The sequence below is a fragment of the Nyctibius grandis genome, chromosome W, assembly GCF_013368605.1.
Source record: "Nyctibius grandis isolate bNycGra1 chromosome W, bNycGra1.pri, whole genome shotgun sequence".
Lineage (NCBI taxonomy): Eukaryota > Metazoa > Chordata > Aves > Nyctibiiformes > Nyctibiidae > Nyctibius > Nyctibius grandis.
The window spans coordinates 5,682,456-5,709,262 of NC_090694.1; the positions used below are offsets into that span (position 1 = coordinate 5,682,456).

Sequence of the window (26,807 nt, forward strand, 5' to 3'; positions counted from 1 at the left end):
GTTTGATACACATACAATTATTTAGTTGTAAAACTGAAACCAGAATTTCTTTATATGGATTCAATTTAACTTTAAACTCTTAAATCAACAGGATGTAGATGTAAAGCTGATGTCAACTGACAATCCTGGATTACATGGTATACCTTCAAATTAATAATTAAAAACCCAGCACAAAAAAAAAATCACATCATTTATAAGAAAGATTTTCTTGCATTTTAACACAGAGATGGTGTTCTGTATTCTACTCCAATGCAAAGTCTTGACTTTGAACAAATCGCATAATCTCTGTCTCTATTTCATTTTTAAAAGGACAATAGCATTCATATCAAAGGTTTTGTGAGGACTACTATATAGAAAATATTTTAAATGCTAACATGAGGAGTGCTGTTTGTTTACAGATTCACCAGATGATACAGAAGTATGGCACATCTATAAGCAAATTTGATGGGAGACAGAGAACAAAAGAGCAAATAAGATATCGCTTCTTCCAAAAAGATATTTTGGTATTGGCATTTAAACTACTCTAAATTGATTTCTGTCTGCTGATAGTATCTCATTTCTGTTCATAACCAGTGCATGACACATGCTGAATTTAAGATAAAAATAGATTCATTTCAATATCAGATGAAGTACAAAAGCCACAGATGTGATACAGTCTGCAACTGTGTTAAAGATACCATAAAGTTAAATTGCTCTATTTCAGTGCTTCCTGAAATCAGGGCGTTTTGAATCCCGATTACCACTTATTTAGAATGCTAACTTTAGAATAGTAAAGTTAAGATACAACAAAACTGAGATACCTTTTCATGGTTCATTCAGTCATGCACAAAATGGCAAATGTTATGTTCTCTCCTAAGAGTTTCTACCTTGAACCAAATCTCACCTAAATTCAGGCTATATTTTTAAAGGTGTTAGCACAAACCATATTCACATCAAAAAGGCTTGAGGCAGCAAATGTCCTGGTTTCCATATAAAACTTTTTCTACTATGATAACAAATTTCTTGTCATAGGATTTTTGCAATATTTTCCCTTGATCATATTTAAAAAAAAAAATAAATAATGCATTCAGATCTCAAATAGAATTAAAGTTTCATCTTATAGTCACTATTTCACATTTTACATTATTTTCCCCAATGAAAAGTAATATTTATAAAACAAAAGATTAAAAAAAAAAAATCCAATATACTGCTTGGCATTTGCAAATACCCTGCTTTTAGCCTTGTTATGCACCTGAGATGTGTGAAACTCTCTCAATTACAAATACAGTGCAGAAGACCAAGGGCCTGATCCTGCAATGGTTATAAGCATCCTACAACAGCCATTTGTCAGTGATAAAGAAGAGTGAATATCGGAGGTGCAAGATTCTGCTGGATCAGGCCTTAAGTGTAAGTGCATTATACAACACATTATAAGGTGACATCTCAAAATAAAATATTGTGGTTTTATGTAATGCAGAAGTAACACATACAATTTACATATAGTAATAATTTATTCTGAAATGTTCATTTTGGTCTCTGTTGAGACACCACCCATGTGTCATTAATAGAAGAGCAGCCACCTCACCTCAAGTACCGGAATATATAACAAGTTACAGCATAGCAGAAAAATTCTACTTACTTTAAGATAAAATCTAGTCCAGGTAAAATAATTTTGTTCAAGGTTTTACAGTTGCACGGTTATCCATTTTTTTTGTGGAGCAGAAAGAAAGGGTAAATTGTTACACCATAACTATCTACGCACATTATGTGACCACAGGAATATTAATCATTATTTCAGAAAATGAACCATCAGTTCTATCCATGCAGAAAAGCAGGCTGGGAAAGCTTGTTCAGCAGAAACCATAGCACTGTGAATTTCACAGCCACATGATTAATTATTGTGTTAGAAGGACTCACAAATACTAAAACCGAGTTACTTTTTTGCATAAATAATACCCATTCTTCCCTGATGTAGTTTAGCCAGCCTGTAATCCACAAACATTTGATAAAGCAATATGACTGTATCATCTCTATCTGTAATGTTCATGATTTCAAGACAAGCAATGTTTAAAGGATTATGGGATGGGATGCTAATTAAATATGATAAACATACTGTACAAATATAATTGCATTAGCAATTTTATTCCAAGCTGTCAATTAGGCATTCCTCCAAAATATTACTGGTGAAGACAAAGTATACTATCAAATATGGCTTCCAGAACAAGGACCCTCTAACAAGAATCAAATTTATTTACAAAAGATAAAAACAACAAATAAAACCAACACCCAGTCTTTTAAAGTTTCATTTGAAACAAAATTTCTAAATAGCTGCTGTGTATAATACATCAATTGCATTTATTTTTTGATTTACTTAAACAGAAGTCACCAGGTAAGAACCAGAATGATGTTTAGGACTCTGAGTTCCACTGGAGTCTTTATTTTCAGTCTTTGAGTCACGTTTCTTTGTGCTGTTATTTATTGGCGTCGGTATTTGTGATGGCCGAGCAGAACTGTTGTCCACAGTACTCTTCCTGGGACTTGGACTGTAATTGAAAGGAGTCACTCTTGCTGCAACAGCACCACTGGGGGAATTATGTTTGCTTGAGCTACTGGAACTGAATGGTATACGCTCACTAATGGTACTTTCATTATTTTCTGGTGCAGGAACAGGATTACTCTGTACAGGTTTTGCTTCCATTCCTTTCTTGTCTGGACTGTCTACCTGAAAGAAAGAGTTTGGACAATTTTCTAAACCAATAGTACGAACAGGAACATTTCCATTCCCTGGATTTTTTTTTTCATTAATCTCTTTAGAATCTTTATAATTCACACTCCCTTTCTCTGAAACACTGTCAATAACAGGGGGAGTATTTCCAGTTGAGGATCTTCCAGATCGAGGATTATTAATAGGACAGTCCTCTATCCTCACCCACACATCCTCTGTCTTAGAGACAGCTGATGCCATCTGATAAATTAGAGTTTTGGAATCAGTGTCATTTGTTGCACCTGAGGAAGAATACTGAGGATCATTCATTACTTGAGGAATTTCATTTTCTTTTATTTTTCTCCAAGTACTTTTTGCTGGTGCTTGACTTTCTTTACTTTGTTTGTGTTTAGAAACAGAACTTCCATGTTGCTTTTCATCTTCGCTTTTTGCCTTTTCACTGGATTCTGAAGAAGCTGACAGAATTGAGGAAGAACTTCCAGTTCTTCGCCAAGTGCTTACACGAGGAAGCGATGAGGAATGCTTACTATGTTCACGCTTCCATGTTCCTGATCTATTGATTGGCAATCTAGATGGACTCTCAGAATGAGCACGAGCTATGTCACGACGTTTTGCTGGTCTCCCATCATATTCTACAGAAGGACTCAGATTAGGGGGTAAATGTTGCCAGCTAGTAGTCTGGGAAGTTAAATGAGTGGATAAAGACATATCAGGAAGAGATGGACTTAAAACTGGAGTCTGTATTTGGGACCTAGTGGGAGAGCCTGGCCTGTAAGGAGACAGAGATTCAAATGAAGCAGACTCTTCTAATTTCCGTCTTAGAGTTAGACTCGAAGCTTCTTTAATAAAAGTTGACTGACGAACCAGAACAGGTCTTTCAGATCTGTCAGATTCACTTCCGCTAGATTTTGTGGATGACATTCTGGATAGTTCAGCCTTTTTGTTCGATCCACCACTATGGAGAATTTGGTTTAATCCTTTTGAAGCAGACTCACTTCTGGGAATGCCACTGGTACTCTTAGGTAAGGCAGTTTGCTTTGTAAGGTTTTGTTGGCTCATCTGCCTGCCTGGTGCTGTATATATTCTTCCTGAACTTGAAGATTTAGTTGAAGCTGTACTAGGAGATGACATCCTTGGCAACTGAGACAGTTTGTTGGAAGGACTTATACCATTTCTTCCTGGGAAAATTGAGTTTCGGCCTGGAGATTGCAGAGGCCTGCTTAATGGCTGCTGTTGAGGTCTAGAAGGAGTGGAGTCTCTAGATCCTGATCTAGAAGGTCCTTTACTTGATCCACTCTGTTGAGATGGTTGCCTAGTTACAGGAGCTGACTCAGGTTTCACTGATGACTTGACTCCTCTTGGAGAACTAATGGAACTTTGGCCTTCACTGGGACTCTTGGAGTTTGTATTTTTTAGTGAGGGATCTTTTTTGGAAACAGGACTTGAGGAACTATTTCGAACTCCCGGAATATGAATCATTGTCCTACCACGTGAAATTGAAGTCATACTTGTTTGCTGTGGTTGCTTTAACTGGCTTGAAACTTCTGAATTGGAGCAAGCTTTTCCTGTAATTATACTTTTATATACTTTTTTTCCTCCTTTGATTCCCTTATTTTCAGATTCTACTTTTTTAGACTCCAATGTACTCTTCTCCCCTGGCTTAATAATTCTTGGACCTTTATTACTAGTAAAAGGCTTTTCTTCTTGGTCTGAGGTAAGATGAAATGGTGACCCTAGAGAAATACCAGATTTTAATGAAAGGATAGAGTCAGAGTCTGATGAAGCTTGTCTAGTCAGTGATGCAGCAGCTGCAGCTTGATGCAAGCTACTAACTATAGAATTTGCACCTTCTTGTATAGCTTTCCAATCAAAGTTCTCTGAATCAGGTGAAAAAACACGTTCTGAATCTAGCCTCTGTATCTCTCTCAAATCCAGTGTCAAATCTTCTGCCAATATATCACCCATATTTCTGGAATTATTTTTTTCACTTTCACTCTTCACTTTTGAGGGTTTTTTCTTTTTAGGCATAGCAGAACTAATGCATTCCTGCAACAGATCATCTTCTGAGTCAATACTAAGAGAACTGAGAGAGCTGTTTCTAGAGAAACATACAGGAGTATCTTCAACATGAAATGATTTAGGTGCATAACCAGAAGTCTCTGGTCTATTTGATTCTATCTGTGAATCAGGAGCCTCAGTTTGTTTTGCAGGTTCACTTTCTTTGTTGTTGTTTTCTTGATCAATATCACTGAGGGAACTAAGAGATGAATTGTGAGACAAACATACAGGTGTGTTTTCGATAGCAAAATTCTGCATTTTCTCATCTGTAGCTGCTCCTCTGTCTGGAATATCTTTAGTTGACTGAGAGAAAGTTTTAGGTTGGCTTCTGCCTGTTGGGTATTTTTGACAAACTTGTGTCCTATTACTTGGTTGCTGATTTGAAGACTCTTCTGTATTAGTGCAGTCTTCAGTTTCTGTTTCCTTTGCTTTTCCTTTTTGTAATTCTGCCTTCTCCCTTGAAAGGTCAACATCGTCATCATCAAAATCTAAAGAACTTAGGGAATCATTCCGTGAAAAACAATAAGGAGTTCCCTCAATAGGTGTGTAATGGTGAGGGGAATCAAATGCAAAGTTTCCTTTTACATGCTCTTCATTATTTGGAAGTTTGTCATTAAAATATCTTGAATTATTTTTAAGATTCTGTTTTATTGTGTCTCTGTTCTCTGAATAGCTTCTTTCCTTATTAATATAGTTTTCAGGCTCTGTATTTTTTCTTACACGTGCTCTATATTCATTATTTTGGGGAATGGGCTTTACTGGTGATGTTGGCTTCTTTTTATCACGTTCTGACTGATTTTTGTTACTTACAGATAAAGATGCTTGTTGAATTTGATCCATTATCTTCTTCACTCTGAAAGGTTTGTGACTTTTTCCTTTTGGCATAGCTGAGTTAATACATTCGGCCAGAATATCACCCTCTTCTGTTTTGTCATCATCCAGTCCCGGGGCAGTTCTAGTTGAGCTTTTTGCTCTCCGAGAGTCATCTGTACTTATACCTTCTGTAGGAATGGTGTCTCTCTTTTCAAACTCTCCTGACTCTGCCCTTGTACCCACATTCTCTACATTGGCCAACTCATTCAGTAGTGATTCTATTGTGAGGTCACTCAAAGATGTAGCTGTTGAAAAATTTATTGGTGTATCCTCAACAAAATATACCCGTGGCATATCATCTCCAGGTGTAAAACTCACACGCTTTTGGGAATGCAATCCAGTTTGTGAAGGCAAAAGGTTGTAAACTGGCAGTTGGTTTGGCTTTCTGGTTACAGGAGGAGGTATTTTTGAAGCAGATGCTTGAGAAGGCTTTTTGGCTTTACGTGAAGATTTTGTTGGCATTGCAGAAATAATACATTCTTCCAATATTTCAATATCATCATCATCGGAATCATCCATAATGTCTTTTCCTGCTTCATTAGGCTTCTCTGCTTTCTTCTCTTGGTTATCCTTTGTATCATCTGGCTGTTCAGGTTCTGCTTCATTTCCATGTTCATTTTCATGTACAGGAGGCATTATTCTTAACTCTACATCTTTCTGTATAAACGGTTCATCAAGACTCAGACCACTTAGGCTAGAAGAGCAAGAAAATCCATCCGGTGTACTTTCTGTGGCAAAACGTAATAATGTATCAGCATCTGGCAGTACCTGAACTCTTTGAACAGCTTCATTTATAGCTACCTGTCTAGGACCAGACTCTCTCTTTTCTGCATTAGGTACTTTGCCTTTAGGTACTTCCCTCTTTACTTGAGCTCCTTGAGCAGGGGGTGGAGTTTTACTTCTGCTTGGAGGCATTGTTTGTCCAGGGCTGTCTGGAAGATCACTGGGACTTATAATACCACTTACCATTCCACTGCAAGGCTCACTTTGAACTGAACTAGCAATTGAACGGCTTTCGAAACTATCCAGGGAACTTACAGAAGTACATCTGCTAAACATGAGTGGAGTCTCCTGCACATAATGTTCTGGTGGACTTTTAGGAGTGTGTGCACCACTCTTTGAGGGAGATTTGGCACCTGAAGAAAATTCAACAGCTTTATGTCTAGAAGAGTCAGAAGGAGATAAACTAGGAGTCTGAAGTCTACTAGATTTTGTTCTGATGCGCTGAGATGCTGATGCAACTTCACTTACTGCACTGTAAGTGCTAATTTCTGTAGACAGAATCCCATTGCTTTCCTTTAGTTCTGCTATCTGTAATGTGTTATTAGCATCTGTCACATGCGTGGATTGATCACGTCCCATTTCATCTTCAGCTGATGACAAAGATGACAAAGAGCTACACCTTGAAAAACATATTGGTGTATCTTCCACACAGTAAGTTTGTATAGTTTCCTGATTAATAGAGGGAGTCTTACAGGAGGCAGTCTTTTGAGCATGACTGCTTCTACTCTGTGCAGAAGTTGGGTGAAGCTGATTCTGTCTCTCTGAACTACCTGAAAGGGTTGATATGTTCCCACAGCTTGAGGAAATATGGTCAGTTTTAGTGCTTTGCACTGATGAACTGTTTGAAAAAGTAAAAGATGGCTTCTGAGAAGAGGGAGGAACTTCTGTTGAATATTTTAGACTGTAATCAACAGGCTGATCAACATGATGTTTCTCTTCATTGTACTTTATGCTATAATTGGTTAGTCTGTCTTCTTCCTCTTTGTGTTGTTCCTCCTCAGAGTAGCGTTCACTATAGTTGATTGGCTTATCATTGTCATAATCATCAACCTGGCACAAGGACTGGTTTACTTTCTGATTCATTCCAAGAGTTGAGCCTACTCTGCTCTGCTCTGAACCATTGGATCCTCTTGATCTAAAAGAAGAAACACACTCTTGTTGTCCAAAAGGTGACTGATATTTCATGTGCTTATCATCTCCACTTTCAGTGTACATGGAATAAGTTGCATTTTGGCTCCTTAACTGCCTTTGTTCATTTTGTTTTATTTCATCATCTATTATATGCTTAGGCCTTGCCCATTTTTCATTCTGAGAGGGACTTTGCCTTCCAGAATTTAACTGTTCATCTGAATATTTAAGACTATAATTAATAGGAGTGTCTAGGTCTTCATCATTGTCATCCATATGATTTGCACTATGTATCTTATGTGCCAAGTCAGCTGGGTATTGACCATAACTACGAAATTTACTTTCATCATCTTCCAAGTAAGAGTCAATGGAAGGTTTCATTTGGCCTCTTTTGCCATAGCCATCACTGCTGCTGACACTATTTAAACTATCATTTGAAGCTCTCTTGTATTCCATTTTCGTATAAAGCATAGGACATGTCCTGTTTGAATTCTCAGATTTAGGAACGTATGTATTTGAATGAGTATAGGCAGCAGCTGTTCTTCTTGGGACATTTCTGTCTTCTGTCAAACAGTCCATTTCAGAAGTGGAACAAGAATTTCTGTCTTCTTGTGGAATATGCATGCTTGTTACTTCTTCCATAACTTTGGCAATCTGAGCTGCAGCAGTAATCTGCATTCCTATTCTCTTAGAGGAGTTCCCAGTATTCTCCATAGCTGGATGATAGCTATTTAAACCTACTGCTCCATCCCTATCGAGACTGCTGTCTTTCTCAGATCGAGAGTTTTCTATATTTCGTCTACTAGAGGAAGAGGAGCCAGGCAATACTGTAGCATTGACATATGGTGAAAGTACAGTCATATGACCAGCATTAAAACTCTCTGATCTGCAAAACCCATCATCATGTCGACTGGAATCCAAAACATACTCATATATATTTTGCTTATGTCTCTGCTTATTATGGTGAGATGCTTTTGGGCTTAAATTATCTATGTTGTCAAAAGTCTCTGATAAATGCTGAGCATCTAATTCTGCTTCCAGTGCCTTTTGTTTTCTAACATGAAGAGATGGTAAGCTTGATCCTGGAGACATAATGTTGGCATCCTTATATTTTGCTGGCCTATTTGCCATCAGGTTTCTTAGAGCTGCAGCACTACCCATTGCTATCATTTTGTGTTTTGAGTGAATGAGATTTTTGAGCATGCTCACTGCTCCCATGTCCCACAGCGCCTCCTGATCTTTTGCATTTCGTGCAGAAAGATTCCACAGGGTCCCACATGCATTACTGACTATTGTCAAACTGTGTGACTTCAAATGCTGTAACAAGTTTTGCAAGCAGCTGTTCTGTCGCAAGATTTGCCTGGTGTTGAGTGATTGAAAACAAAAATCAGTAAGTGGCATTTCAAAAGGATAAGAGACAAAGCAAAACAAAAACCTATTATGCTATAGGCAAGTTTAATCCATAGTAAGGATAAATATGAATTCTTCAGTGCAAATTTATCTTATTTTTTTCCTCAAATATTCTTCTGACTGTTAATAAAATCCTATACAAATATGAACAGTTTGCTCCCACACTATCCTCTCCATATAAACCTTTTCAGGTGGTTTCCTATGGTTGATAATAACTTATGAATTTCCTCTCTCTTTCCAGGAAAAGCTTTTAGTACAATTCATCATTTAACAAGCAGCAGATATATTAATCCTTTTGCATATTCCTGTTATCTAAATTAAATACTTGCCTTATCAAATCCATTAAAAAATGAATGCTTAATTACTATACTTAAAACATGCATTCATATTAAGACTTGGTCATACAAACTATTAAATATACTTTTGGTACCACTACTAATTCTCAGAAAAATAGAAAGTTGTCCTGGTTTGGCCTAAACCAGGCCGATTTTCCTTTCAGTGATTTTTACTTTCAGCTAAGTCTCCTCTAAATAACTGCACTTTCTGAAACTAACTGCATGTTTTTGCAGACAGTGTCTGCTTCCAGGACTGATAACGCTCGAAGTTTGTAGTTATCGCTGAGGCACCGGTAGGGATGTTGTGCAGTAAGGCTCTTGCTGTACTTTTTTCTTAGAGAAACCAAGGTCACCGCTGGATTCCTCACTGCTTACAAGTGAAAAGCTGAAGGGGGGAGCAGACAGGGCAGGTGACCCAAAATTGACCAACGAGGGTATTCCATCCCATACACGTCATTCTCGGTATAAAACGGGGGGATCACGAGGGTCTCTTCCCTCTTGCTCGCTCTTGCTCTTTCTGCTATGGCCAGTGTCCAAGGAGGACTCCGACTGTTTTCCTGCTGCCCCCGATCCTGATCTGTGCATCCCTGAATCCAGCTCTCGACCGTCGCTAGGCCCAGCCTGGGCCTTCCCAGAGCCTGCCCTGCAGTGCCGGTGGTGACGTTGCCGACATCGGGGGAGCTCGATCTTGGTTTTGTATATATATTTGTATATATTTGATTATTCCAATATTATTATTATACTCTTTTTCATTATTATAGGTTTATTAAAACTGTTTTAACTTTCCAACCCGTAAGTCTCTCTCCCTTTTCCCTTTCCCTTTCCCTTCGGGTGGGGGGGGGGGAGGGTTAACAGAGAGCGTCTGCTGCAGGTTTAATCGCCAGCCCAGCTTTAAACCGTGACAAAAGTATATTCACCTGTGGTCCTCATTAGTAGCAATTAAGCTAGAAACATTTCTTAATATTCCTCCTCCACTTTCTATGATGGCTAAAGTGTTTATTTGGCTCCGGTATGTCAGCGTACCAACTAGAAATGCAAGAGCACCATCAACAGCACATATATCACCTTTGTTCTCAGTACAGTGTGCTGACAAATTCCATAAGGCACTCAAAATGCTTTTTAGGGTAGATTCCTAGGAGAATAATAAAATGACAGAATTAGAGAGTTTTCAACTATTGATCATAAGCCCTCAGAAGTATGTAAGTTAGCTTCAAGGAGGTAGTGACAAACTTGTTTTTCTAGCTCTCATGGATGCAAAGATAGCTTTGAAAATGTGAACCAAGAATAACCTAAAGAAATAATTCCTGCTGAACCTGCACGCAGTCTAAAAATACAGCTCAGAGACACAAACTGTCTCACTTATTCTAATCAATAATTGCAAATAGCAGAATTCATTGACCATGGAATTTAGCTTCTTTCCAGTTCACTGCAGAATTTGATTTTTGATTGGCATGAAATCTCTACTGCATTGTATGTTGATGACCAATGTTTTGCTTTCTGTTTTACTGCATATGTCACTATTTCTCTAGCTTTTCTTCACAAATAAGAATTAAGTGTGTTTCAGGCTCTGCTTTCTGTGCTGATAAACTAGAGGCAAGCAGCAGTGCACACATAACTACTTTTATTTGCTTCTCTCTCCTTCTCTCAGCTATGGATTTGCTATTGCTTGCCAGAAAGTTTCAGAAGTATGTGCCACAATACTTGTCAGCTGCCATAACAGTAAAAAGTTTGTAGATTAGCTGGTAGGGGACACTGAGATGGAATATAATCCTGTTGGGATATCAAGTAGACACCTCTAGAATGACACATTCACAAAATCAGAAGATGGTTTTATTAAAACTGCAAAATTATAAAAAAGGCTATTGGAACGGCACAGCTCATGAAACTGAAGAGTGAAAGCTATCAACCCTTGTAAATAAAATTACAGAAACACTAGTAGTTCTCAGATGTCATTGCTACGTTGTGGTCTGGTGCCCAGTTAACTCAAAGCAATTCTCTTCTTCAACGGAAAGTACCTGAAACACCGCAAATATTTGACTAACTGCTTATGTCAAAAAAGGATAACAATATTTGTATTTTGTCTAAAATTAATGCAATCTCTCCAAAATTTATCTCATAATCATTTATATATGATACCTTCTTAACTTCCAAAGCACATTCCATCAACGCTTTCACACTTCCAACTTCACGTAGAGTCTTTTTACTGTTTACATCTGCTCGCCAGGACAAGTTCCTCAAAACACTTGCAATGACCTGCAAAACATGAAAGAAAAATAACGTATCTCAAAATAGCTACTCCTTTAGTCGGTTATTAGCATTTCCTCTTGGATTTCTGGAACACTATAGAATTCATTAACAGTGGCAATGTTCAGCTGCTAAACTAGCTTTTTTGCTGAAATTCACTTTTTTTCTATTGCCAGCTAGACTGTTCTAAGATTTCAGTATGAAGTTTGATCAAAGGTACTGTCTTTTGTGTATAAAATAAATAAAGATTTGAAAGCAGGTTCTCTGCTTTCCATACTGGCTGAAAAATTGGACCAAAAACTCAGATTTGTGCTCTACTCTGATGTCTGCTGTAGACTTATTATGCAGTCTCAGGAGAGAGATTTATATAATCTTTTTCCTCAGCTTTTCCACTTGTACAATAGGACAATCATACTAACCTGTCCCTCAGAGGTACGGTATGATTACCTTTATTAATGTTTATCAAGCTCTTTGAATACACTGTGTCTTTTATAATCAGAATAGTTATCCGTCGCCTAGGTTCTTGTTCTTGGCAGCAGCTGCTTCAAAGTAAAGTGCAACTGTCAAGACAGTGGACAGTCATTAAATATTTAACTCTATCCATTTATGGGCAGCTGTAAGCATGTATATCCCTCATAAAAATATATTTGATAGAATACTGTTATCTATGGATGTTCTCATTGTCACAAAAGTGCATAACCTTGTTAGGTTATGTGATAAAAGCTCATCTGCACACCCACAAAGTAGCTCAGAGAGGCAATGACAGGTGGGGGACACAAATAATACCCTGCCCCAGCTCCTCCCAGGTCCATCACAGGAGCCAGCAACCCATCACAGGCACATCTGCAGAAGCCCAGAGGAGCACAAGGATGCACAATGGCAGGCAGGAACCCAAATTAAGGTCTCAGAGGAAGGGACCCCCTGACCAGGACACTCCCAAGGCTGTCCCAGGAGAGCCATCAGCCCTGTTATCCAGGTGTGAAACCCATCAAGGTGAGCACTCTCTGAAGCACCTTTCAGACTGAGAGGAGTTACTGCCCTGGGGTAAAGGACACATTATGGGATGCAAGGGAAGAGCATTTCAGGATTGCACAAGACTTATTATGGGATGTTTAGAGGAGGAACCAAAGGAGGGGAAAAGGAGAGATCTAGGTGATTTGGGGAGAAACAAGTGTAGGAAAATAGAGAAATGATGGGATAAGAGGGGTCGATCACATATAAACAGTTTGCTGGTTGGAATGCTTGTCTGGCTACACTATCTTATGCATCTTCTTTTTCCTGCGTCTGTCCTATCTTCTTATTAAATTCCTTTCTAACTCTAACTTTCTAACTCCCTGGGTGAGGGTCATAGGGGCCCATGTGTCTGTGGTGACAGTAACAGGAGCAAGTGCAGGTGTGCAAGTGAGCGTGTGAGCACTAGCAAATATCAAGCTGGACTAGTTGGTGAATAGGTGAAGTGACCTGGGAGCAAGGGGGTGAGTGGGTCTCTAAGGGCCAGCTCTGTGTGTGAGAGCGCGTGTGTGTCTCTAAGGGCAAGAGCACAGGGGGGGTCAGCTATTGGGACCTGGAAAGTCCTGGCCAACTCTGTGTGTGTGTGTGTGTGTGTGTGTGTGAAAGACGGTCTGTACCAGCAACTGGAGTAGGGCTGTGGTCTCAGGGGCTCCTATGTCCAGGTGCCAGCAGCTGGGGAGACTGGGATCCAGGAGCCAGCTACTGGGCAGACTCAGTGTCTGAGCCCAGCTGCTGGAGGGATCCACCTTGTACATATGCATATATATTTTCTCACTACTGGATCTCCATCCTGCTCGACCAGAGAGGGGAGCAGGATAAGGCTGTTGCTGTACTTGTGGGAGTGCTCTGCATGTCCATCTGTGATCTTTGTGGCCAGCTGTGTACCTATGTATATATGCGGTGTATACGTGTCCTCTGTGTGTGTGTGCCTACTGGGAATACATTTTCAGCCTCACTACTGGTTGGATCTGGGGGCAATGGAGCTGTAACAGCCTCGCCTCTGTTGGAATACCCAATTCTGCCCTCCCTAACAAAGTTTTTAAAAATATTATTGAACTATTGGACTTGACATTTAATGGTTAATTTAAATTTGTTGGTTTTCATTTCAATGATAAAAATGAGTAACTGGCAAAATTTACCTATGTTACATCACTCCTTATGTTGTTTTACCTCTCTCATGTCCTCATTTGTTTACAACCAAAACAGTCTGTCTTTCAATACTTATAAGTCTTCAAAACAAACATCTTTCAATGTTTAAAATCACTTATTTTACCTACCTCAAATCTTTACTGCATTTTTTTTGATCATTAGCTGATCAGAAATAAAAAAAAAATATTCCATCTATTGCAAATTATTCTTTGCTTTTTAAACATTTGCTGCATATTGAGCAGATGCTTTTGTTGGCTTATCACTACAGTGATTTCAAGCTCTTGCACTATGAAGTGCAACCATTCAGAAAAGTAGTAATGCGTATGAACAGTTGCATTTACTTCTTCCAACACACAGTACTTTCCATTTAAATAATGAATTGCCTGTGCTGCTTATTTTAAAACGTTTTATACACTTCTGGACTTCCTCACAGTCCTCTTTAATCTTGATAAATCTAAATAATTATACAACACTGGCACCCCGCAGTTGACTTCCTTTTCAAGAGTACTAAATATAATTAATATCTGTCCTAATAACAAATCAGTATCCTTTATTGTAATTTTAACTATTTTCTCAACCATAATTACTTAGCTTCTCAACTAGTAGGGAAATTCTTTTTGTCAACAGTGTCTTAAGATAAAAAGTAAATTTTACTTAAAATTGTTCTTTTATCTATTTTCTGATGATTCACTCAAACTGTGAGGAAACCAGGGTTTTCCTTTCCAAAAGCTATTCTGATTTGTTTACATTATCTACTTATTAAAGTGGATTATCATTTCATATTTAATAATTTTAACTTCCACACCACTGAAGAACAGTTCTGTACTCTCAACTCTCAAGATCACCCTAAGCACTTTATAAGATTTAAGAAAAGACTGTTTATTTACAGGATATTTTTCTTTACACAGCATGACATACTGGAAGAGACACGCTGGTTTAACACCAAACACTTTGCTGACACTTGAACAAAGTTTCTCTAGGAGGTGCTGGTGTAAAAAGCGGGTATATATGTACTAAGAGAACAACATTATCAAGTGTTATACAGATTCTCCTTTGAAGTAGAGCTTCCTCTACTGTTGTTAGTCTATTATTTATTTGCTGCTAGTGTAGGAGGAGCCTCAGATGCCACAATACTGCATTAACCCTCAGGGTAATCCTAGTCCATTAGCACTATCATTAGTAAACTAAATCAGCAAATCTCAGATTGCTCAAACTTATCTTGAAAACTGGACTTCCACTAACAGATCAGGGTCATAAAAGTGAGTTTTATAGCTGATATATATGTACTTTGGTGAGAAAACAGAATTTGACCCAGAGTTAAGCATTTTTATAACCACAAAGTTGTACTTCATAATTTACAGAAGAAATACAGGCACAACCTTTGCATCAAAGTTAATGCTGACAAGACAACATAAGAATGAGTACAAAAAAAAGAGAATCAGACTGGGAAGAATGGAATATTTCAAAGAGATAGCCTAATTAAAAAAAAGAGAAAGTGCTTTATGAACAGAGCACTAGAAATAATAGAATCATAGGATCATAGAATAATTTAGGTTGGAAAAGACCCTTAAGATCATCGAGTCCAACCATTAACCTAGCACTGCCAAGTCTACCACTAAACCATGTCCTTAAGCACCACATCTATACATCTTTTAAATACCTCCAGGGATGGTGACTCCACCACTTCCCTGGGCAGCCTGTTCCAATGCTTGACAACCCTTTCAGTGAAGAAGTTTTTCCTGATATCCAATTTAAACCTCCCCTAGTGTAACTTGAGGCTGTTTCCTCTTGTCCTATCACTTGTTACTTGGGAGAAGAGACTAATGTCTCCTTCTCTGGAGACATTCAAAACCCGCCTGGACGCGTTCCTGTGTGATATGGTCTAGGCAATCCTGCTCCGGCAGGGGGATTGGACTAGATGATCTTTCGAGGTCCCTTCCAATCCCTAACATTCTGTGATTCTGTGATTCTGTGAACACCCACCTTGCTACAACCTCCTTTCAGGTAGTTGTAGAGAGCAATAATGTCTCCCCTCAGCCTCCTTTTCTCCAGACTAAACAACCCCAATTCCCTCAGCCACTCCTCATAGGACTTCTTCTCCAGACTCTTCACTAGCTTTGTTGCCCTTCTTTGGACTCACTCTATCACCTCAATGTCTTTCTTGTAGTAAGGGGCCCAAAACTGAACACAGTATTCAAGGTGAGGCCTCACCAGTGCCGAGTACAGGGGGACAATCATTTCCCTAGTCCTGCTGGCCACGCTATTTCTGATACAAGCCAGGATGCTGTTGGCTGCCTTAGCCACCTGGGCACACTGCTGGCTCATATTCAGCTGGTGTCATGAAAGAAGATATGAATTTAAGCATAAAAATAATTCATGGAGAGGCCAAATGAGTGGAAAGAAAGGGGAGCAGAAATACAACATTTTAATAGAACTTGATGAAATTGAAGGAATGCAAGATGATGGAAATGTGCAAGCCAAGGAAATATTTAATCTCAAAGTAAGTACCTGCTGCAAGTCTTCACTTTCAGACTTCAATTGGGCTACAAGAGTTCTCATGCAGTCCTTCATAGAACATAATGTAGCCTGTTAGGAATCAGGAGAAAAAAAGAAAATAGAGTATTAAATGACACATTAGGTGGCTTGATTGTGCATAATTCTTTGATATTTTAAGCTATTCATCTCTGTAGTTCAAAAAAGCTTAGTAAAATGTTTCCAATAACAGATATTTGATCTACAATTATTAAAATGTTACGCATAAATATCAGTTTCTATTCTGGGAAATACATAAGTGGCGAACTTGTGCTAAATTTTATACTTTTGACAACAAGTCTAGGACCAAATCTGAAACACTAATAGTTTAGAAGCCTTCTTCACTATATCCCAGATACGAAAGGGGACACTCACCTGTAAGTTGGCAATGTGTTTTTACCTGATATCTATTGAATCTCAAATCATACTTTTTCTTTCAAATATACATAATATGCAAATTAGTATGACAATTTAAAACTCACACAAATACAACAACATTCCTGACTTTTGAAGACCAAATTACTTTTTAAGAACACACTAGTAATTGAAAAACTGTAAGGCTTATATTAGAAAATGTTTGTGACAGAGCACAATTACAAATCCTTCAAAAACAAAAGTATGTTAGAAATGCATTATTCATTAGCTGGATAACACGTACATTTACACCACTGAATAGTTTAGTTTGTGATATAAACCCAATAACCACAGCCTTGCAGCAATTACTAATCAGATGATTTTAAGAGGCAGTATTTTGTGAAGCACGTCATTTGTAGGAGGGATTTGTTTCACTCTTTAAAACTGGGAGCAAAAAGTGAGTAGTATGAAATCTGGTTTTATTTTTGTAGAATCACAGAACAGTTGAGGTTGGAAGGGACCTCCAGAGGTCATGTGGTCCAACCCCCCCCTGCTCAAGCAGGGCCACCTGGAGTTGGTTGCCCAAGACCATGTCCAGATGGCTTTTGAATGTCTCCAAGGAGAGAGACTCCACAACCTCTCTGGGCAACCTGTTCCAGTGCTCCATCACCCTCACAGTGAAAAAGTGTTTCCTGATGTTCAGACGGAACCTCCTGTGTTTCTGTTTGTGCCCATTGCCTCTTGTCCTGTCCCTGGGCACCACTGAAAAGAGCCTGGCTATGTCTTCTTTGCACCCTCCCTTCAGATATTTATATACCTTGGCAAGATCCCCCCGAGCCTTCTCTTCTCTAGGCTAAACAGTCCCAGCCCCCTGCCTGGTGCAACGCTAGTTACTGGCCTGCAACTAGACTTCGTGCCACTGATCAGCACCTTCTGGGCCCAGCTGTTCAGCCAGTTCTTAGTCCACCTCACTGTCTGCTCATCTAGCCCATACTTCATCACCTTTTCTATGATGATCTGTGTCACCAGGTCTCTGTCTCCTTCAGCAGTACGCCCACGTTTTCCCTAGTCTTCTTTTTGTCGCCTATGTACTTATAGAAGCTCTTCTTTTTGCCTTTGACATCCCTCACCAGATTCAACTCCAGGTTGGCTTTGGCTTTCCTAACCACGTCTCTGCAATCTCAGACAGTGTCTCTATATTCCTCTCAGGTTAACTGTCTCTGCTTCCACCTTCTGTATACTTCCTTTTCATATCTGAGTTTTGTCAGGAGCTCTTTTGTTCATCCATGCAGGCCTCCTGGCATTTTTGCTTGACTTCCTGCTTGTTGGGATGGAATTTTCATTCATTTTTGAAGTGTCTTCCATTAGAGTAGAAAGATAAAAGTCTTGTCAGAATGAAGTTATTTGAAGATCCATGTCTTGGAAAACTCTGGGGCAAGAAATTATTAAAATTTTGTATCTTTTGAAAGTAAAGTCCTTGGTAGAAATTAGGGAATCTATTTTCTCCAGTCATTTAAAATAGCACCCATTATGAGCCAGACATGCTCCAAACATTTAAGAAAAAGGATCCAGGCTGAAGAGATTTGCAAAAATATGTCAGACAGCAATAATATTAGCAAATTAGTGATAACTTTACAAAATTTGACTAAACTAACAGGTTTAGTTCAAAATCCTCAGAAAAATCTATTATCCATAATCATTGGTACATTATAGAAAGATCTAGCATATTGTTTACACAAAAAAAAGCCAATAGATAAAATCTTTACTTTCAGTGACAAAATAGAAGTAACAATTTAATACAAACGCTGATACTATACTTTTATGATATAACATTCAGTTTGTGCTCTGCATTAGGAACAGGATGGAATGGCAAAGTTTTGGGGGAATTTCTGTGTTGAGCCGAAATGCAATATTCTAGTCCAGAAATGCAATATCCTATCCCAGAGATTTTCATCACCTTTCTGAGAGAGAACTACAAGTCAAACACAGCTATGAACTGAAATTATTGTATATTTGAAATTCCATTTTTACCTTGTTTGCCACATCTCCAAAAGTCAAGTTTGTCAGAGCCATTCCAGCATACCTCCTTAATGTAACACTATAGTGGTCATTTGTAAGTCCATACATGTCACAATTTATTTGCAACAGTTCTGCAATGGTCTGCAAACCTCCTTTAAAAATAAATAAATAAAATTAATAATAATAAACAATACTACTACTACTAATAAATTTCAATCCTAATATCAAGAATACAGTATACACACATCAAGGAGTAAATTGCATCCATATGTACATAATATATCTCAAACATCTGAAAACCAAAAGGCTCAGAAAGGTCAATAAAAATTTCTTAAATACACTGTTAAATATTGACTCTGGATCTTGAATTGTGTACTTAGTACAAGCTGAAAGGTATGGTATCACGATGTTGAGATTTTGGGGGAAGATGAGAACAGAAGCATTTATGAAGAGGTAAGAAGCACACCCATCTTTTAATTGCACCCAGTCAAAATCACATTTGACTGATGAACTCACATCGATTACATAAAAGGTTATTCAGTAAATCTGATAATTATTAATTTAGTAATTATTTTTACTGAATTTTATTATCCCAGAAAAAATACATATATTTTTTTCATTAATAATGAAAAGTGGCAAACTAAGGAAACTTGCATGCACAGAATTCACTGAAGATGGACTAAAGCATTCAGGCTGTTATACAGGAACCAATATGTTTAACTCATGATGCAAAAACCCCTCAGAAAGTAGTCTCCATTCTAAGTCCAATACTTCTAAAATTGCAAATATTTCCAGGATACGAATACCCTTCCAAAAATCACAGCTCATGCCAGATACAAGAGTAACTTGCATAATAACCCATCCACTAGGAAATAGTGTAGCTATAAGTTCATTTAAACTGCATCAATCAGAGTTTAAACTAGTGGTTAACAAAAAAAAAAAAGCCACATATTCAGTGAGGTATACAAGAAAGGAATGTCTGCATTTTCAGGAAGCATCTCAAAGGAAGTTAGAGAAACACATTTAGTCTTACCAAGCTCATTCATGGCATGCCTGTGTTCTTCATCAAATGAAAGTTTCATCAAAACACACACTGCAGGACAGATTTGATGATCAACTGGAGCTGGCACTGATCAGGAAATAGGTAACTATTAGTATTTCTTAGGTGTATGATTTCATCTAGATCATAAACTTTTCAAAGAGAATCTAATCTTAAAATAAATAAAGTGCAGGTTTTTTCAGGGTTTGTATCTTCCCAGTAACTCAAGAACAGACAGTTAATTAAGAACATTACTAATAAATGTGAGTACATAGAGGTTTGAATATGTGCACATCCAACCAGGATTACATATATGTACTAGAAATATACCTGAAGCTGAAAAGACTCTTTATGGAAAAGGATTTTGGGATAATTATGAATCTATGTATTAAGTAAAAAATATGACTTCAAGTACAAAAAAATTATCTAATTAACTTTGAAAAATAATAATCAGTGAAACAAATCAGTAACTTTACATTTTCTGGCAGCATTAAATAATACAACACCTAAGGTGAAGCTGTTTCTTTGGGTGTTATGTCCTTATGAATGGTTAATTAAGCCCTTTGTTTCATAACAGAACTTTTTAAGTTCATAATTTTGTGAGCTAGACTTTCCCTAAAGCACAAATTGTATTGGTACATCTTATTCAGAGACCCACTTCTACAAAATTATTCTTGCAGTAAAATCCAACATCCAAAATAGAGCCCAGTGATTTCAGGAGTACTTCTGATATAGATGTCTACAGCATATATTTACAAAATGGCAACTTTAATCCTCCCTTACTTCAGAAAAGCAGTTATTGAGTAACCCCAACTGTTATATGAGAAAACTCCAATTCGCTTAAATTGTCACTTCTCTGGCATTTTAACACTGAACTATTTCTTATGTTTCACATTCTAAATAATACTTCACATTATACTGAACAGACTGAGATTATTTAATTTGTGCTCTCTATCCCTTTCCTAGATGAAATTTTTATCTTCTGAACACATCTGAATGAAGAGCAATTTGGGATTAGTTATTTAGATATATTTCATTATCCATTCAAATGTAAAATAGCAATGAGTAGAAATTTATGTTTAATTTGTAGATTATAAATAAAAAACACTAGAATTATATATGGAAAGCATACCAACACCTATGATTTAAAGAAAAAGTTTATAAATGAGATATCGTATCTATAATAGATACTATTTCCTGATACTACCTCAACTTGAATATACATAAATAAATGAATAAATATAGAAATAAAAGAAACCTTACATACATTCAACAATAAGTCAGATTAAAGCTGAATTTTTTGTAAATTCACTGCTTTCAAAATATCTTTTAAACATCTTTATATGGTTTACAGAACCTACTTGGGTTTTTGTCTTGGTCCATGCCTTCTTCACGTGCCTCCTGCCATTTCCAACATGTTTCACAGTAAGCACGGATTTGCTCCAAGAGATGAAGCACACGGATTTCCTGTCTGCCTCGCTTATCATCGGGCTGGGAGTGAATGATGTTATGCAGTGCTGCGCTGGCTCTGGCACGGGCCTCTTTACTACCACGGGAATTTTCTAACAACACAGAGTCTTTATCATTGCCATGTAAAAGCTGGATGAGGAGAGGAAGACATCCAGACTGACGCATAGCTATGCAGCTGTCTTGGGAGCTAGACATCGCTAGCAATGTTCGTGACATGTCATCTTTATCATGAGTACCAAGCATCGATAATAATGAATACACCATTTCCACCTGCAGGTCAAATGATTTTAAAAATATAATTACATTTAAAAAATACATATCAAATTAAAACAAAGTTCTCAATAGCATGCATGAGCAAAAAAGAAAAGGTATTTATATAATGGTGCAAGAATTTCATAGAATCATAGAACCATAAAATAGTTTGGGTTGGAAGAGACCATCTAGTTCCAACCCCCCTGCCATGGGCAGGGACATCTTTCACTAGATCAGGTTGCTCAAAGCCCTGTCCAACCTGACCTCGAACACTTCCAATGATGAGGCATCCACAACTTCTCTGGGCAACCTGTTCCAGTGTCTCACCACTCTCGTCGTAAAAAAATTCTTCCTTTTATCCAATCTAAATCTACCCTCTTTCAGTTTAAAAACTTTGCCCTTTGTCCTGTCACTACAGGCCCTGGTAAAAAGCCTCTCTTCGTCTTTCTCATAAGTTCCCTTTATATATTGAAAGGCTGCAATAAGGTCTACCCAGAGTCTTTTCTTCTCCAGGCTGAACAACCCCAACTCTCTCAGTCTTTCTTCATAGGAGAGGTGTTACAGCCCTCTGACCATTTTCGTGGCCCTCCTCTGGACCCGCTCTAACAGGTCCATGTCTTTTTTGTGCTGGGGGCCCCAGAACTGGATGCCATACTCCAGGTGGGGTCTCAGAAGAGTGGAGTGGATGGGGAGAATCACCTCCCTCGACCTGCTGGCTACACTTCTTTTTACACAGCTCAGGATACTATTGGCTTTCTGGGCTGCAAGCACGCATTGATGGTCCATGTCCAATTTTTCATCTACCTCATATCCCCAAGTCCTTCTCCTCAGGGCTGCTCTCAATCCATCCATCACCCAGTTTTGTACTTTGAAATAATTAAATAAGCACTATTAGTTCTTCACCATTTATAATCTTAATAAATCTCACTTAGTGGTTAAATGGCTAGAATAACTGGGTGGTAATTATATCTAACTGTATTAATCTGCAAGACTAATGGCAAAGACTTCTAACTTTCCATTGCACACAAGGATTAAAGAAACATACTAATGAAAGTGCTTTAGTTGGGGAATGCAGGAATATATTTAAAATTAATTCTATCTCAGAAGAGTATGTTCTGTATGAATCATACTTTCATGAAAAGATGCTCTTCAGTGAAAAATTATTTGATGTATGGCATTAAATAGTTACTCCAGACAAGATAAGACTGATTACATTAAATTTTAACATACATTGTGCTAAAAAATCTTATACATATTTTAATGTTTTCCATTAAAACTATTTCAAATTAACCAATGAATATTTTTATGATGAATGATTTGCATATAGGCCAAATTATTTACAGCTAATGCAAAATTGAAGAGTTAATTTAACACTTTCTTCAAGTTTACAGGGATAAAAACAATGGAGCAAACAAATGCTCATTTAATAATATATACAGTATAAAGTACTAAGCATTTGTCCAACTAAAGCCATGAAAAAACAGCATTACACATTTAACTCATTACACATTTAACTCACCAAATTTCAAATTAAAAATAGCAATTTTTGAGGGGTTCCTTTGGCTGCCATATAATATAGTGGTCAATGCACTATTTGATTTGTCTTTTGCATTCTGTTTTCTTCAGTAATAGCTTTAGATTGAGAAATGTGTTTGGTTCTTTTAGTGAACTTTTAGTAGAACAATATGATGTACAAGGTAATATTAGATACTGTCTAGAAACCCCAAATTCCTAGAGCCAAGAATACAGCAAAATTCAAAATCATAGCACAACATAAAGAAACTATCAAAGGGAATTGCAAAGTAGCAGTGGGTATGTTTCTTTAAAATATACCAACTAAGGAAGAAATGAGACTTGCAGACTGTTATACGAAGATTTCTAATAATAACTACATTTTTGCACTGGTTACCAGATCAATGAATTATTTTATTTGGTTTCCTCAGAGACTATTCTAATGTCTCTGAAGATGAGTACAAATACCGAGTTATAAAAAAAATGGATAGCAGTGGATAGACTAAGCAATGTCTGTTAACATGCATTTTTCTAAATACTAGAATTGCTGAAGCAATAGAAATCTTAAAAAATTATAAAATTATATGGTCACATGCAAAATCCGCTGAAATACTCTTGGAGCCAATTTTATGACAGCTTAGCATCTCAGTTTGTAGATCCTTACTTCCTGGTCTGGGAAAAAAAACAAATACAGTATTAAGACAATCCACTTGATTTCTTACATGAGAGTGAATTGTCTGCTTTATGCATGCTTCTTGACAGACATTTTAAGCAGCAGCTTTAGTCCACAGTTATTTAGATTTGGAAGATAAAGTTTTTTGTTGGCCTCCAGATTTGTGGCACATATAGTACAGGAAAAACTCTAAAATATATACATATATTCTTTATATATACACTACACACAGAGGTATCTCTTTTTGCATCTGTAAATGCTTAAAATCTATACTTCTTTCCCTTCTTCTCATGCATTAATTTCAAGCTTTTCTTACCCCACAGCACACTAAGATGGACCTATTTATTTGTCTTTTTCCTTCTACACTCAGTCCCTTTCTCTGCATTCAGGGCTCTCCCCTTGTCTGCACCTTTTGGGAATTCTACAGTTTTTAATGGGAAGTAGCAGACAGACACTAACTAATGTCACCTCCATTTGGTGCACGCATACAATGAAGGGCAGAAATTACAACATAACACTGCGTTAAGGCCCAACATAACTTAATACTATGTCAAGGTCCTGCTTCCCAGATGACTGGGATCAGCATCACATTGGTAATATCTATATTGCTGCTGATGCCAGAGATAGTATAAACTTCAGTGGTTCAGGAACTCAATTGTGTGTTACAGATTTACCCTTTTTTCCTCTCTTCATGCTGTTTGTATATCTTGAGTACACTCTCTATTGTATATCAAGCTTCATCTCTATTTTTTTCAGTAACCTTTTAGAACACACTGCAGATATATAAAAGGTTGCTTCAAAAGATGGAAAGAGTATCTCCTATTTCCAGTGTGAAGAAGGAAATTGCAGCTAAGGACATTTAGTTTAGATATTAAAAATTTTAATAGTAAAAACTGAAAAACTGATAGAGATTGCTTATCATTAAAGCTTTTACCAATAGGTTAGACAGCTTTCACGTGCTGTCAAGAGTGCTCTTGATAAAATTAATGCATTACTGGGAGATATATTAGATGATCTCCTCAAAGTCCCTTCACATTTCCTATTTTCAATGATTATTCAATTCAAATATTTTAGTCATGACGAGCATTTTCCACTCTCCATTATTCTATGTCGTATTATCTGAATTACTATAGAGACAATGAACAGACATTTATTACCATCAAGGGCTTATGTAACTTCTTTTTAAATTTGAATTTCTTAGCAACGCCATCTGTTTTGAGGACTCAAACTCCAGTAAGGTATTCCAAGAACTGCTTTTAAAAGGGTTAGTTTTCATAATGGATTATGCATCAACATCACAAGTTTTTTTAGGTACTCAATTTCTTGCAATCAAATTTTCCTTATTGATCATTCAGCTAATATTGGCACTATTGGCAGAAACAATGAGGTTATTGTATTAGTAAAAATGTAGCATTAGTGACCTGTGGTTTGTAATCTTCGGTTACCTTGGTACCCAGATGATTTGTCAGTCTGCGAGGAACAGAATAGTTATTACTAGAGTTCATAACGCTGGCTGTTTCATGGTCCAGTCGAGCAGCAGAACCCTAAAAATTTAAACAGCAACTCAGTATAACACAGTCTAACTGCAATACCAACTATTGCCTAAATCAGCCTTGGATGATGAAATCATATTTATAATCATGAACTGTCAGTATGTATTTTGGTTAAGTTAGGTCCCCCCACCCCAACATAACTTAGAAGTCACTGTTAAACTGGGTTTTATTATCCATTTTTCCCCTAAATTCAACCTCAAAGAAGTTATATTTTCAATTGAAGTCTTTTATAATTATTTTCACCAAGAAAAAGGAGAACTGGACTTGGCAACAAACCGAATTATGATTTTTACAGGGGGAGAAAAAAGTAGCCTCTACTTTTAGGTCAGATTATATAGTGAGTAGGAATAAGCCTGTACTACCTTCAGAACACCATCAGATATGCAGGAATTGACAAGGAAAGAGATTCATCTTGACAAGGAGTAACCTACTTGAACTTGTCTTTATCAAAAGCAAATCACACATGGATGAATCTCTTCTATTTTGTAATGAAAAGCTATAAAATAATGCTGACATTATTTGCTGTAATTGCTCTAGAAACTATGGTAGATATAATGTTTCTACCTCTTGTAACAACACCCATTTATTAACATCTTTGCCCCTTTTAAATCTATTTTGTGTACTTACATCACCTCCCTTTTATCTTCTCACGCTCTTTGGAGTGGTGTTTTTGTGTGTGTGTGTGTTTAGTTCATTCTTTTTCTCTGCTTCCTGTCTGTGAAGCTTCCTTTACTATGTCCCTCTCTCACAAGAAGATTCCATTCAGTTTGGGGCACTTAAAAATACATTTGAATAGTATACAATTTAAGGGAAAATTGTTCTGTTTGTTTCATTGATGTGCTGGGTGAGCTTTATTTTGTCTCAAAATTGAGCTGAGTGCCTTCTTATATTGAAGTTTGCCCAACATTCCATTGTCCTGAGCCTATACCACTGTATTAAGTGACTTTTTCCTGTATCAGCTCTAATAGAAGGAAGACACAATTTCCTAAGAGTTCTTAATCCTTTTATATATACCTAGGTGAACATGTTACCCACTGTGATCAAAATAGGTGGTAAGATGATAAATATTTATCTGGAATCATGCTTGTCCTCTTAACAAAACAGTCCTAATAAAAAATAAACTCCAGAAGTTGAAAAATTACTTCATATTCTAACTGTTAAACACTAACTGATAAGGAATCACAGAAGCAAACTTCTACAAAAATCATAAATATTACTGGACCATATCAGTGACATTTAAAAAGTCATGTACAAAATAATCATAGAATCATTTTTTGTTGGAAAGGACCTTTAAGATCATCGAGTCCAACCGTTAACCTAGCACTTCCAAATCCACCACTAAACCATATCCCTAAGCACTACATCTACAGTTCTTTTAAATACCTCCAGTGATGATGACTCCACCACTTCCCTGGGCAGCCTGTTCCAATGCTTGACAACCCTTTCATTGAAGAAATTTTTCCTAATATCCAATCTAAACTTCCCCTGGCACAACTTGAGGCCATTTCCTCTTGTCCTATCACTTGTTACTTGGGAGAAGAGACTAACACCCACCTCGCTACAACCTCCTTTCAGGTAGTTGTAGAGAGCGATAAGGTCTCCCCTGAGCCTCCTTTTCTCCAGACTAAACAACCCCAGTGCTCTCAGCCACTCCTCATAAGACTTCTTCTCCAGACCCTTCACCAGCTTCGTTGCCCTTCTTTGGACT

The 26,807-nt window shown here is 37.4% G+C and overlaps 1 protein-coding gene across 2 annotated transcripts in view; it reads right to left on the minus strand.

Annotated features, from left to right (window-relative positions):
• Positions 1-2,272: 2,272 nt before the first annotated feature.
• LOC137675690 (adenomatous polyposis coli protein-like) overlaps positions 2,273-26,807 on the minus strand; it is a 256,623-nt gene continuing 232,088 nt past the window's right edge. For both annotated transcript variants that reach the window (XM_068421865.1, XM_068421864.1), the window contains 8 exons: positions 24,992-25,090; positions 21,001-21,379; positions 19,634-19,729; positions 18,613-18,752; positions 16,204-16,281; positions 11,428-11,544; positions 10,209-10,423; positions 2,273-8,906 (listed from right to left, as the gene is read on the minus strand). In XM_068421865.1, coding sequence (XP_068277966.1) covers positions 2,351-8,906; positions 10,209-10,423; positions 11,428-11,544; positions 16,204-16,281; positions 18,613-18,752; positions 19,634-19,729; positions 21,001-21,379; positions 24,992-25,090 — 7,680 coding nt within the window. In that variant the 3' untranslated portion in view covers positions 2,273-2,350. The remainder of the gene's footprint in view (positions 8,907-10,208; positions 10,424-11,427; positions 11,545-16,203; positions 16,282-18,612; positions 18,753-19,633; positions 19,730-21,000; positions 21,380-24,991; positions 25,091-26,807) is intronic.